Source organism: Amblyraja radiata, chromosome 32 (assembly GCF_010909765.2).
Source record: "Amblyraja radiata isolate CabotCenter1 chromosome 32, sAmbRad1.1.pri, whole genome shotgun sequence".
Lineage (NCBI taxonomy): Eukaryota > Metazoa > Chordata > Chondrichthyes > Rajiformes > Rajidae > Amblyraja > Amblyraja radiata.
The window spans coordinates 13,449,463-13,464,074 of record NC_045987.1 but is presented as its reverse complement, the minus strand read 5'-3'; the positions used below and the strand labels follow the sequence as shown (position 1 = coordinate 13,464,074).

The 14,612-nt window shown below is 39.7% G+C and overlaps 1 protein-coding gene across 9 annotated transcripts in view; it reads right to left on the bottom strand.

Moving 5' to 3' along the window:
• The window catches only part of fnbp1 (formin binding protein 1), a 139,536-nt gene that overhangs the window by 16,257 nt on the left and 108,667 nt on the right, over positions 1-14,612 (bottom strand). For 3 of the 9 annotated variants that reach the window (XM_033049080.1, XM_033049077.1, XM_033049076.1), the window contains exons 11-14: positions 9,662-9,676; positions 9,501-9,536; positions 4,984-5,093; positions 1,964-2,096 (exon numbers count right to left, since the gene is read on the bottom strand). In XM_033049080.1, the coding sequence (XP_032904971.1) occupies positions 1,964-2,096; positions 4,984-5,093; positions 9,501-9,536; positions 9,662-9,676 (294 nt within the window). The remainder of the gene's footprint in view (positions 1-1,963; positions 2,097-4,983; positions 5,094-9,500; positions 9,537-9,661; positions 9,677-14,612) is intronic. The other 6 variants (XM_033049085.1, XM_033049084.1, XM_033049082.1 and 3 more) reach the window with 3 other exon arrangements.

Below are 14,612 nucleotides of genomic sequence, written 5' to 3'. Positions count from 1 at the left end.
AATTGTTAGCAAAGCCTTAGTGCATGCAACACAATTTGTATACTTGCAGGCCTCCAATCTTGATTAAAATAAACATTCTTCTTTAGGGAAAAATAAATGCTTCCTGATATTCAACACTTTTAGTTTAATTCTAAAGCAGACATGGTATTTCTCTTCATGTCTAAATGTTAATTTCAATCCTGAGCAAAGATGTGTCAACTATCACTAATGAGTCCACAGAAATGCCTGTGGCCTGTAGGTTTGGTATTGTGACATGCAGACTTGTAAGATTTCAAATTCCATTCCTGGTTGTGCAGCAACAGTTAATCGGAGTCATAGTTGTAAGGAGACTACAGAGAGTGGCAGACACCACCCAGTCCATCAGAGGTACTGACCTCCCCACCATTGAAGGGATCTATACGTGGCACTGCCTCAAAACCACAGCTAATACCAAATACCCTGGTTACATTCTCATCTCGCTACTGCCATCGAGAAGAAGGTACAAAAGACTGAAAACCATGACTCCAAATTCAAGAACAGGTTCTTCACAGCAACTATCAGGCTCTTCAACACTAAACTACAGTAACCTTGGCACCCATGTCCTCCAAAAATGCGGCCTGACCCACTAAGTTACTCCAGCACTTTGTGCTGCAAGGTTCCAGCACCTGCAGTTCCTTGTGTTGCTCTGTCTTCAGCAACTATGACCTCCTGTGGACAGTGTCTCTAGTTGCATTACATGCTTCTGTTTTGCTCTACTATAGCCTGGTTTCCAAGTATTACAATTAATAAATGGATCATTTGCTTTTATATATCATCAGTGTTGTTGCATGTACAGGCTTGTTCAGCTGCAAGAAGTAAACATTTCATTTTTCTGTTGTACATATTCCATTAAACACTCTTGACTGCAGTTGGTCTCTGTACATCAAGCTAAGAAATCTACAAAGATGTTTGCTTCCTGAAGAATACTGCTGTTTGTACATCTGCAGAATGCATAATGAATGACTGTGAACCGTCCTATGAATCATCCAAAAATATTGGCTACTTGAACTGAATAGTGAATCAGGAGGAGAGAAACTAGAAATCAGAGTCATACATGCCTTAGTCAAATAATAATTTTACCTTTTCTATTGTGTTATAGAACTCAAAGTTTTAAATCAAAGGATTACCATGTTGAAAGTTAATTAAAGCACCCACAACCTTTAATGTATTGTGCCAGTGGTTGGCCTAGAGAGCATATAAATTTAGCATGAAAAGATTGGCTATTGCAACTCTATCAAGGCAGAAGCTCAATTGATGCAGATAATGTTTAAATTATTTAAATCGCAGTATTAAATAACATAGGTGGTGGCTATTTGGCCCACTGTAACTGAAAAGAATTCTTTAAACATGTTAAGGTTTAACATGTTAGCCAATATTATGCCAGTCTTTTTTCCACTCAAGGTAGAAGATTCGAAAACCGAGGGCATAAGCTTAAGGGCAATTATGACTTTTAAAATACATTTGACAAATATATGGATAGGAAGGGTTTAGAGGGCTATTAGCCAAATGTAGGCAAATGGGACTAGCCCAATATTGCAACTTGGTTTGGCATGGATTACATAGAAGGAACACTAACACAGGTAGATGGAAAACCAGCTCTCAAAATGTGGTCAGATTATTAATCAAGAGAGACCTCTGAGCTCTTAGGGCTAATAGAATCAATAGATATGGGGAGAAAACAGGAAGGGTTACTGATTCTGGATGATCAGCCATGATCATATTGAATGGTGGTGCTGGCTCGAAGGGCGGAATGGCCTACTCGTGCACCTATTTTCTATGTTTCTATGTTTAATCTTCATGTTGCCATGTAAACACATACTGAGCGCTACATCATTAATTAATCAGTAAGATGGAAGAGATAGGGTTAGCTTGAATGGCAACTGCATACTGCGGGGGGGGGGGGGGGGGGAAGGGGGTAAGAGAATTTGACTGAGTCAAACATTACCTCAAATTTCTGACTCTCTTGGCGTAATTTCTCGATCGTCTGCCCGATTTCTGCAAGCCTGGGAGCCACACTGCCAGGGTCACCCATCTGAGGGTTCTTAACGTAGACATCTTTCATCTTCGTCAAGCCATCTCTACAAAGTACAAATAAATACAATTCGTGTAGCAATGTATTGCAGTCTACTGGTTGGTCTCTTATTAAAATAGAACATAGAACAGTACAGACCTGGTACAGTGCGCGGGAAGGATGCTGGTGATAGGGGTCTCCCGGTTGCTCAACACTTTAACTCCCCCTCCCATTCCCACACTGAACTTTCTGGCCTGGGCCTCCTCCGGTGTCACAGTGTGGCCCAACACAAATTGGAGGAACAGCACCTTATATTTGGCTTGGGGAGCTTACAGCCCAGCGGTGTGAATTTTCAACTTCAAGCAAAGCTTGGATTCCCTCTTTCACCATCCCTCCCACACCCAAGTCCTCCAACTAGTTTCACTGTCCTTCCGATTACATTTACAGTTTATCACTTTCCCCTCAGCTAACAATGAACCATTCTAAATTTCCTTATCATCGTCTGCTTTGATCTTTCATTTTCACACCTTACCCCTCCATATCTTTAGACTCCCTCTCCCCTGACTCTCAGTCTGAAGAAGGGGCACGACACGAAACGCCACCCATTTCTTCTCTCCAGAGATGCTGTCTGTCCTGCTGAGTTACTCCAGCAATTTGTGTATATCTTTAGCACAGGAACAGGCCCAACAGCCCACACTGTCTGTGCCGAACATGAAGCCAAAACCAACTCTTATCAACCTGCACATAATCCATATCCCTCCACCTATCCAAAAGTCTCTTAAATGCCACTATTCTGCCTCCACGACCACCCCAGACAGCACATTCCAGGCACTCGTCACCCTCTAAGGAAAATAAAACATGAAAAGATCATTAATTTTGCAAATAAAACATTCAGCAGATTTGTGTCCTAGTGTCCTCATGTTCTGTTTCTGAACTGCTCTCGGAAGAGTTTAAACTGGAATGACAAGAGGGGTGAGAACCAGAGCAGCAGGTCAGCAAAGGGAAGGGCTGTTGAGAAAGTGGAGGTTATGACAATTAAATCTCAAAGGAAGGACATGCAGTGAGTGGCTCATGAATATGGGGATAATGAAGGGCTGAAGTGTGTTTACTTCAATGCAAGGAGTACTGTGGGTAAAGCTGATGAACTGAGAGCCTGAATCAGTGATTGGAATAATGTTATTGTGACCATTACGGAAACTTGACTGTGAGAGGGACACGACTGGCAGCTCAACTTGCCAGGTTTTCGATGTTTCAGAGGTGACAGAGTGAGAGGTAAAAGAGGTGGATGTGTTGTTTTACTAATCAGGGAGATGTCATGGCGGTACTCAGACAGGGCATACTGGAGGGCACATCTACTGAGGCATTATGGGTTGAGCTCAAAAATAAAAAAGGAGCAATCACACGAATGGAATAATATTACAGGCCGTTCAATAACCAGTGGGAAATAGAGGATCAGATATGTAGACATATTGCAGAAGGATACTAGACTAAGTGGGACCCGTTGGGTCCCAGCATCACACGGGAGGGCTGGTCCCCCAACGCAATATTCCACCTCTCCACCAATTCCAATATTGGTGGCCAGTGGGGGGGGGGGGCAGCTCACTCACTCACGGCTGGTGGGCTGGCAGTTGACTCACGGCTATTCCTTGAATTTCCACTTCAAGCAGGGTGCAAGGCCACCAAATTCAAGTGCAGCTTCATACCATTTCAAGCAGGGTGCAAGGCCACTAAAGACAGCGAGTCGTGACCTCTCCCTTCTCCAACTTGCAGAGACTGAGCCACGCCCACACTTCTGGGTTTTATAGTCCCTGCTCCCCTCCCACCAGAAGGGGCGTGGCCTTCATGGCGTGATTGACAGGAGAGAGAATCTCAACATTTTTTAAACACTAATAACTCTTTTATTTTTCCATCGATGGGAAAAATCCTCGGCACCTGATGAGCGGAGGGAGACTGAGTAAGATGGCCAAAAAATGACAGTCGTACGTGGTAGCATTTTTTTCTAGCGCAAACAGGAAGTGGACAACATTAGACTTTTAATTATATAGAATTTACTCCCATTTCAAAAATGGGCTAAATAGGGATAGCTGGCATGTCTTTGTTTGCAGCAGGTCATGTTTTACTAACTTGATTGAGTTTGAGGATGTGACAAATGATTGACGAATGAATAAGTTTATTGGCCAAGTATTCACACACAAGGAAGGGGCATGGATTAATTTGGCATCATGTTCGACAAAGCTTTTGACTGTCTCAATACATGTGACAATAATAAAACCTAAAGCTAAGGTGACTCACCTCATGATTTCCAAAAACCTTCCCCTAGTTTACCAGGCAAGTCAGTGGTGTGTTGAAATACTCAACACTTGCCCAGATGAATGATAGTTGGATACCATTCAGGACAAAACAGCCTGCTTTATTGGCACCTCCCCCCAGTACACTGAGCAACAAATCCCTCTACCCACGGCGCATTATGGCTGCAAATTGCACAACAGAAATCCACTGAGACAAACCAGTCAAGGTTTTCACAGTGAACAAGCTTTAATCAAGAACAGAGAAGCGGTCTAAATTGGATGATCAGTCTCCTAAAGTGACACACAGTCTTGACTTGGAAAAAAATCACTATTCCTTCCATATTGCTCTCAGCATTGTGGACTCCTACTCATCACAAGGGCTGTTCATGGCATTGACTCACCGCCATTCTCAGCAGAACAATTAGTGATATTAGGCAACAAATGGTCTTGCCAGCCATGCCTACATTAAAACATTAAACATTTCAGCGGCAAAATCAAAGATGTCTCATGTTCATGTCAACAGATAACTAGCAGTGCTTACTATGAAAAAAGTAGTTGCAAAAATACTTAGTACTGTAATACCATTGCTTAAAATGCTTTGTACAGCGATCTTGTGAATTCACTGTGGTGACAAAAACCCAAAGAGAATAATGAACACTCTTTTACCTTTCATCAGACTCCTTCTGGATTTCTTTGTTGATTTCATCAATTTTCTGTTGAAGTTTCTTTCTACGTTGTTCTGGTGGCAAATGATTGAAGTCTTCTGGTACCGAGCCCTGTCCAAGCCATGATTAGATATGTCAGTATCACAAGTGGATTTACACCTTAGGTCACAATTTAAATCAGAGGCCAGTGATGGAAAAAAAATCACTTTCCCCATTCAGCGTGTTTCACTTTCTCAAACCCATATTACTTAGCCTGGTGGCCTGAATTTAATTTAAAGTTTGAATTTAAAGTCTTAATTTAAAACAGCTCTAATTTAAAGTCATAGAGTCATAAAACTCTACAGTGCAGAAATAGGGCCTTTAACTCACCTTGTCCAATTTGCAACTTAAGGACATCTTTCCTGGAGCTTTAATTTGTTACTTAAATCACATTTTCAATAAAAAAAACTTTACATGTCTTTGCTTCAATGACCTGACTCCCGCATATTTTAATGTTTATGAGAAAAGTTTTATTAAAAAAATGCCTCAAAAGAATCCACTTTGCGTGTGAACACTCATGTGCGCATGTCACATATGTACGTTCAGATGCACGTGTTATACCCAGAAGTTGCTGCATAAACTCAAGGGTGGCACAGCTGATCTCACAGCGCCAGAGACCCATGTTCGATCTCGAACTCAGGTGCTGTCTATGCGGAGTTTGTAGGTTCTCCCTGTGCCTGGGTTTCCACCGGGTGCTTCTGTTTCCTCCAACATCTCAAAAGGCTTGCGGGTTTTGTAGGTTAATTGGCCTCCGTACATTGTCCCTGGTGTGCAGGGGGTGGATGTGAAAATGCAGAAAGCACTGGTGATCCAGTCGGAGTTTACATCGGGTGCCCCAAGTGCTCAAGACTGAAACATATGTGTTATTACAAAACCTGCACCTCTGAATTGAAACAGTAGGCATCTTAAACGCAAAAAGAATGCCTCAATACCGCAGGGGAGACCAAAACAAGTGGAGACTGTTTATTGGGGAAAATTAGCGTGTCTCGTTCCGCACACATCTCACTGCAGACCCTAAATATACCTCTCCACTGCTTTAACCGGAAAGGATGAAATGAAAAATTAATGCCATTCCTTTAAAGAATGACAAACTCTCAGACAGTGAGTGACAAGAACAGCAAAAATAGCATTCATGACCGATTAGCTTTACTTGCTCACACAAAAATAACAGTGGTTAATTTTAGGCAACCTAAGCCAGTGCAGGAAAATACCAAGCATTTTCAAAAAAATAATGCGTCCATTAACAAAAGATGAATTAAACTATTTAAAACTTCTGCATTATTACAGAAGCACTGGTTCTGATTTTTTCAAACATTTGGCAGAGTGAATTAAGGCATTGTAAAACAGTGCAAATTAAGTTAATAAAACAAGACCAGCAGGTGTTTCTAATCTTGCTGTCACGTCTCCTCTGTGCACGTGACTCAGCCTCTTCAAAAGTATTAGTTTCATTAACAGGCTGAAGAATGTAGAGGCTCAGGATGCACGAGACTTGACACTTTTTTCCCCCTGTTCCTCTTGTTTCTTTGTATCACCTATGAGGAGGCCCACCCTGAGAGAAAAGTAATGGGCCTGTCCCACTTAGGTGACTTTTTGGGCGACGACAGGCGACTGCCACAAAATTTTCAACATGTTGAAAATCTTTCGCCGACAGTGGCGTAGGTGTTGTCGTAAGTGGTGTCGCAGGCGTCGTAGGTGAATTCCATTAAAAGTATGGCAGCCCCTGGCAGTCGCCGAAAGAGTCACCTAAGTGGGACAGGCCCTTAAAAATGACTCTATCTCACCCAAAGTTTATAATCTTTGATCTCACCTTGAAAATCATGTCCTTCAGATTCAAGAACACCACCTTCCCAGCAGGGGTCTCGATCACTAACCTCTATGATCTTTTATAGACCGTGTCTCTGGTTGCACTATGGGCTTTGGTTTTCCTCTATCATGATTACCTAGTATTATGGTTATTAATTAATGTAGCATTATTGATTATTGCACATTTATTTGCACACACTATGGGCTTTGGTATTGTTCTATTATGGTTACCCAGTGTTATGGTTATTAATTAATATCGTGTTATTGATTGTACATTTATTTGTGCGTTATTGCATTAAAGGGTTTGTAAACTGCAGTAAATATGAATGTCACTGTTGTCATACAAATGACAATTAGACACACTTACCCCTGTCCCTCACTCTGAGTTATTAAAACCATGAAGCAAAGCATACTGTGTTGATGCACAAGATGTCTACAAGATGCTGTTCTGATTAATATTTTTTGTCAAATAACGTAATTTAATTTTTTGCTCACTATCACATTCTGTCTTTATGAGTTTGCTATGAACAATGTCTCAAGCTCACAAAAGGAGTTTTGTAAATATAAGTATCCCTTTTTAGAGTCATATATTGTCATACAGCATGGAATCAGACCCTTTGGCCCAAATAACACATGCTGGCCAAAATGTCTCTCTGCACAAGTTCCATTAGCCTGCATTTCATCCAGATCCTCCTAAACCTATCCTTTCCATTTGCATTGTCAATGCAAACGTTCTAATTTAACGGTTAGATCAGAAGTTGAAGATTCCATACACATAGTCGTATTCTTTCACCATTTATAGCTTACATTTCAGTGCTTTGAATAGTAAAGAATAGTAAATTTAAGAGAGAGTTAGATAGAGCTCTAGGGGCTAGTGGAGTCAAGGGATATGGGGAGAAGGCAGGCACGGGTTATTGATAGGGGGCGATCAGCCATGATCACAATGAATGGCGGTGCTGGCTCGAAGGGCCGAATGGCCTCCTCCTGCATCTATTTTCTATGTTTCTATGTTTCTAAAGGCTAATGGAACAGATCATTTATAAAAGTACTCATGCCACCATGAATGATCGTTAAATGCCACAATGCCTTTTCAGGTAAAATTTAGCTTTCCTGTGTGACCAAGTGGGTATATAAAAATTAAAAGATCAAGCAAAAAAAACCCATTATTTTATAATAAATTTCACTAACTATATCCAGAAACCTAAAAAAAAAAAAAAATTGCATCAATTTCACATTTTGTATAGAGTCTAAATTCGGGCATATAAATCCAATGTACTGACAATTTAAAATATTTAGAAAACAGTTTTCAACTGGAACAACGGATGCTGGTGACAGCCAAATTCCAATATATAATAATCTCAAATTAGTGTTCAATTTCTCTATAATGCGCTTTACAATTGCCGGTTTAACACACAACGTAGCCCACAGGAGTACATTGTGTTTAATGCAATATACGAGGATTAATGAGAATTAGTGCGTTTCTTTAGTAATTCTCTAGCATGTGATGGAGAGGTTATTTTGAATATTTATCACTAAAATTCCATCCAATCTGTAAATAATTCCCTGGTTAACACTTGAACCAACCGGTCATTCCTTCTTCTCCCTGCTCCCATTGGGCTGAAGGTTGGGAGCATGCATCACCAGAAACAACTTCTTCCCCTCTGTTTTCAGGCTTTTGAAAAGTCCTTCCATAAGCCAGGATATTGTCCTATTCATATCTATCCCATTGAAAACATCAGACTTTGTCAATGGAACTGATGTGCTACAATGCTGAGAACTATATTCTGCTCTCTTTATCTTCCCCTTTGTTCTATCTATTGTACTTAAGTTTGATTTGATCGTATTTAGAAACAGTATTATCTGATCTGAATGGATAGCATGCAAACGGAAAAAAATTCACAATACCTTGGTAAACGTGACAATAATAAACCTAAACCAGGCTCCAAATATTTGTTCAATCTATAGGTTCCAGTGGGAATCAGGAGCATTGCACTAACATTGGGAAATTGTTACAAGTTATAGTTTCTATGCAGCCATCTCTTAGAAACTAGCACATTTACATGCAACAACAAAGATTGGTCTTAGATCTTAAGAGAGATTAAAGTTCCTATTTGATTCCCATCGGGACTACAACACATTGGAATGCCAGTTTTGATGAGATTTTCAGTTTGTTTCAGCATGACCCTTACACTGCGAATCCATTACAAACTCCTTGCATCTTGTCACTAACTTGTAGATTTGAGTAACAACCTGCTATTAATTACTTCTTATTATGGGCGTGCAGTAGCAGGATCTTTTACAGCTTCTCGGTATTGCTCAAGTTATTAGGAGTGAGATGTTAAATGAAGTCAAGAACATCAAGAAGGCCCATCATCTATGTGTTAAGTCCATCCAAGGGTTATAAATAGTTCACAGATTATAGAAGGCTCACACACATTCACTTGATTCACCATGGGAGAGGAGGGGGGTGGTGGGAACCTGGGTGCACATAGGAACACAACTGTCTCTATAGCAATTGATATTTGCAGCTTTGAGTTAGTGGCATAATGCAAAGGATTTGTATTGGATTTCACATTCATAATTATAACTGGTTTTATAAGTTGGATGCAAGACCATAATTGTGCAAGTGTGTTAATTCATTAAAAAATTGATTAAAACAATGATGCCAGTGTTCACCTCAATAAAATTCCAGACTTGTGTATTCAACATTTTCTGACAAAACAAACAAGGACAAAGACAGTCAAAAATAATTATTCACAATTAATTTCACAAGTGGTTATCGTGGTCGGTAAATCACATTACGAGTGGAACAGACACACAAATGCCACATTGCTTACCAGTTTGAGAGAAAGCTTCACGCAAAATTGGAGAGGAAAGGAAGAAAGAGAAAAGAACAAGTAACGTCAATAGGAGATGATCACTCACTTTAAACGTGATATAACTCTGTACCGAATTAAGATGGTAAGGTTACAATGAACATGGTTCATAAGGGAGCCATCTGAAAATGCACTGCCAGGATATGTAAACTGCAGTACCATAAGTCCTGTATTTAATCAGTATAATATTGAAACATGAAAAATAATGCAGCAAGTTAAGTTGTTTTATCAAGTCTGTTCACATTACATATCATATACAATACAATCGGTGAAAACCCAGTTCATTTGACCTTCTTACACATGCTGTAGCCATTTTTAGCTGCTCCCCAAAAATGTAAATCAAGCAAGATTTCAAGGTTCATTCTTTTGTCCACCAAAGCCTTTACAGGATCCTCGTGGCTGGCAACCAGCAACAACAGCAAATCTATCTTACAGCTCGCATTAAAATCATTAAAACCTATTCCAAAAGCAGTCATACCATAAAGTTCTGAAAAGTCCACATCAATATCTGCAACTTCAAAGGAAGCGCTTACAAAGTTAGAAGTGCCACTACCTACTCTGCCCACCAAACTTCTACAGCTATATGCTGAAGAGCAACCAGTCTGATTGCATCATGGTCGGGTTCAGTAACTCAAAAACTGGCAGTCGGCACTTGTAGATAGGTTAGGTTTAGTTTAGAGATACAGTGTGGAAACAGGCCCTTTGGTCCACCGAGGTCATGGCGACTAGCGATCACTGTACACTAGGACTATCCTACACACTAGGGGTAATTTACTATATTTTACCGAAGCCAATTAACCTACAAACCTGTACGTCTTTGGAATGTGGGAGAAAACCGCCGCACCCAGGGAAAATGTACAAATTCTGTACAGACGGCACCTATAGTGAGGATCGAACCTGGGTCTCTGGCGCTGTAAGACAGCTATGCTATCACTGTGCCACCGTACCACAATACTGAGGGTGTTCCTAATCATGAGACCAATATCCCATTGACAAGCTGGGTTCCACATGGAACTGCCTGGAAGTTTCCTGTGTAGGAAGGAACTGCAAATGCTGGTTTAAATTGAAGATAGTCACAAAATGCTGGAGTAACTCAGCGGGACAGGCAGCATCTCTGGAGAGAAGGAATGGGTGATGTTTCGAGTTGAGACCCTTCTGCAGACTGGAGTTTGAAGAAGGGTCCCGACCCGCAAGGTCACCCATTCCTTCTCTCCAGAGATGCTGCCTGTCCCGCTGAGTTACTCCAGCATTTTGTGTCTAACTGGGAGTTTCCACTGTTGTCTTAAAGTGAAGGGAATTCCCAAAGTGAAAATCTGGTGTTTAATGTGTATTTAATTAACGTATACAGTTATAGAGTCATGTCATATTTTATAGTCATTTTTTAAATTCAGAACGTGGTATTAGTGGAAGGAATGGTTTGAGCAAATGATAAAGGTGCATTTAAAACAAGGCTGGAAAGCAGGGTAATGCTAACAAAGGGAAGATGAAGAGGTTGGAGTATAATTATCGCATGGACTGGTTGAACGGATTGGTTGTGTTTTTTGTGCTGTGAGCCTTCAACTTTGACCTTCTGAATGGCCCAATAAATGTCTGCGCATTTTATTGCATTCTGTAAGAAATTATTGAAATTGGGATATTGTTTCTGACACTGTACAGATTTCAGTATTATTCCCCTTCTTTACAAGCAACATAGATGCAGATATTCTAATAATGGAAAGAAAAGCCCCAGAAAAATGTAAAGCAAATCAATTAAAGTTTCAACCACATGAAATGCGAGCTGATGGATTTTCCCTCTGCTCATTGGCAATCAAATTACAAAACTGAGTCAGGGTGATAGAGCACCTTGTTGCACTGTGTTGAATCACCAGCTTAGCTAAAGCAAGAAGTATTTACTGCACAGCCCAGTTCCGTGACAGGCAGCCCTGCAAGTGAGCTCACTTGAACTTTCAGTTTTTAGAGTCAAGTGCATCAGTACAGTGATTGTGGTTTGGTTGTCAGAGCCATTGCTTCCAGCTTGGAACTAGACTATCAGTATGGTAGGCATTGGCTCTTTCTGATATATAAAGCACCTCAGAAAAAAAATGGCTGCAATGAATTAAAAATAATTTAGTAACTTTTACAGTCAAATACCTGCCTTTTAAAAATACTTTGATGTATAAAATAAGAGCTGGACAAATATTTTTATTTTCCATAAGCTCAAGGTCGATGATATATCATTTTAAACTAAATAAATAAAATAAATAATCACAGAAAATATGATTTGGTATCTCAGATATTTTTACCAAAATGATATTGTTTACACTCCAATCACATTGCAGAATGGCTTCCTTATGAACCTTGGCCTGACACAATGAACAAGCAACATCTGCTTTTCTAACAGACATCTACTGTTATGCACGACACAGACATGAAAGCCTTATATTTAATGCATTCTCTCTTCACTCTAAAACTATAAACTCTTCTCTTTAAATTGAAATCTAAAATTGATTCTTAAAAATTCTGTTACAATGCTTCAAAATGTTCCAAATGAAACAATAAAAAGGATACTTACTTCTTTTTGGTCGAGAACAAACTGAATTAGTTATTTTGTACATTGCACACTTCTAACATTCAATAAACTTCAACCGAATCATATAAATCATGCTACGCTTCTCAAGATGGCTATGTTTTAATTTAAATGAGGTCTTCAGAAGAATTGATAGAAGGTCATGCATTGAAACAACTATTTACAATCGAACCTTTTAACAAAATCAAAAGATCAGAAAATAACTGAAACCCAGATGTCCTTGAGTGGATAAGAAATGGCTGAATCTGTCACAGTCATTATTCAGAGAAGAAAATTAAATTTGCAAAGCTTGGTAAATATTCAAATTAATGTTAATCTGTGGATATTATCTCACCACTAACTATTTAAACTGGGTTCAATTTATTTGAAAATTAAAATAAAATACTTCCTAAGATTCATGTAAAACTATTTACATTACTATCAAATATTACTAATGTTGGTGCGTTTGTTTGGGGAAAAGGATGCATTTATATAGCAACCCTAGGACAAGCAACAAATTTTCAATTACTTTTCGCCTAAAATTACTAAAATTCAAAGGTGAATTAATATCCTGAAAGGAGAATCCATCTTGGGACTCACTGGTGAAATATCTGACAGCTTTGACGGCTATATTCACACAGGCAAGTTTCATTTCATTTCTCCCTTTCCTCCTCAGGCTCCTCCCGATTCTCTGGCTGAAATGTTGTTATATACATGAAAGGACCTCTTGACAGAGACAGCTGATGGCATCAACTGAACGATCAAAGCACTGATATCAATACAATGAAGGGAATCAATGAAGTCTCAAGGGATTTGCTTCCCAATGATGGATCAAATAACTTGAATTGCTTCTATGAATGTATCGTACCAATTATATCTTCATGCTACTCACATTGGCTGCATTTAATCATATCTCTACTTGCAAGTGTCACATAAATCTGATTCCACTTTACTTTTGGCTGTGCTTCCCAGAGTTCTGGCAGTGGTCGCTTGCAGATGATCTCATTGTTTTCCAAAAGGAGGACAGAATTCCTTTCCCTCACAAAAGAGTTTGCAGTCTGTATTAGACACATCCTTTATGAACCACTTCTCACTTACATATCCATCCCCAGATATGTGTCAACATGAATTGAAGATCCAATCTGATTCAGCTGCACTATTTCACTGGGTGATTAATGAGATGGGATTCGTACATCAGCTTTTTGAAATCCAAGTTACCTTAACTTTGATTAAAACTTCAGTTTTCTTGGAAGATATGCATCCCATTTACTCGAGTCAGGTCCGTATGCGGGTAAAACTGTGAACTGGAACCGTTTGCAATTTCACAGCACAAGTTCACTCAGTTGCCCAGAAATCCTCAATATGTGACCATCACCTTCAGTAAATGAACACAACAGTTCCCTAACACAACAGTAAAACACTGGAGCCATTGACATCGTAATGTAACACATTGACAAGGCCTTTTCACAGACCATTGTGCAGCATGTCAGCGGAACTAATCCAAAACTAGATATAACCACTATTAGTAATCTTTCGCCTCCTGCCATTATCCAAGCCTCACATGTATTAGTGCTGCCATTCTTTCAAAAGGGTAACCATTGGCTTTTTCTTGCTGACATCAGCCTCATACCCACTCTTTATTCACCCAGAATTAAAACGGAAATGTTCGTTGGTCAGTGCGCATTTCTTTCTGAAGAAGAAAGCGCAGCCTTAGTGCACACCACCAGCCTTTTTCCACACAATCACGAGATGAAAAATTTAGCCCCAATCTGCTTTGTATTAAAGATGCACCCACACACTGCTGAGGGGACATCAAAGCTCATTTCACACAACATACATCTGATTGGCCAAAAGCTTCTATTCCAGTCGTAGTCATTCCCTGAAACTGAGATTGATATTAAATTACTGACAATGGAAATTCCAAAACTCACCCTCACAATAAAAACTGGAATCGGGCTGAATTGTCAAACCTCACTTGCGTGCAAAGATAAATGGTAACGGTAAGAACAGGATACGGAAATTAGCAAAGGAGTTATCTTTGTCAATTTTTCAATCCTTTTTTTGAAACCCTCAATGATGTTGGTGCCTGGCCCTGCTGATGCCAGAGGCATGGCTCATTTCTGAAACTAGAAAGCTAACCTCAGCAGCCACATATCTGCAAGAGCACAACTGGAGTATTTGTAATCTCAATGTATGCAAGTATAATTTACAAATAGGGACAACTATTTCAAAAATATTCCATTACCGTTCAGTTCTTGAACACCGTCACATCAAATACATTCCAATGTCACAATTAAAGCAAGAGGTATTCTCAAAGTGATTTTCCCACTTTGAGTTGATAAATGATAGTTAAATGCTTGATGTTCA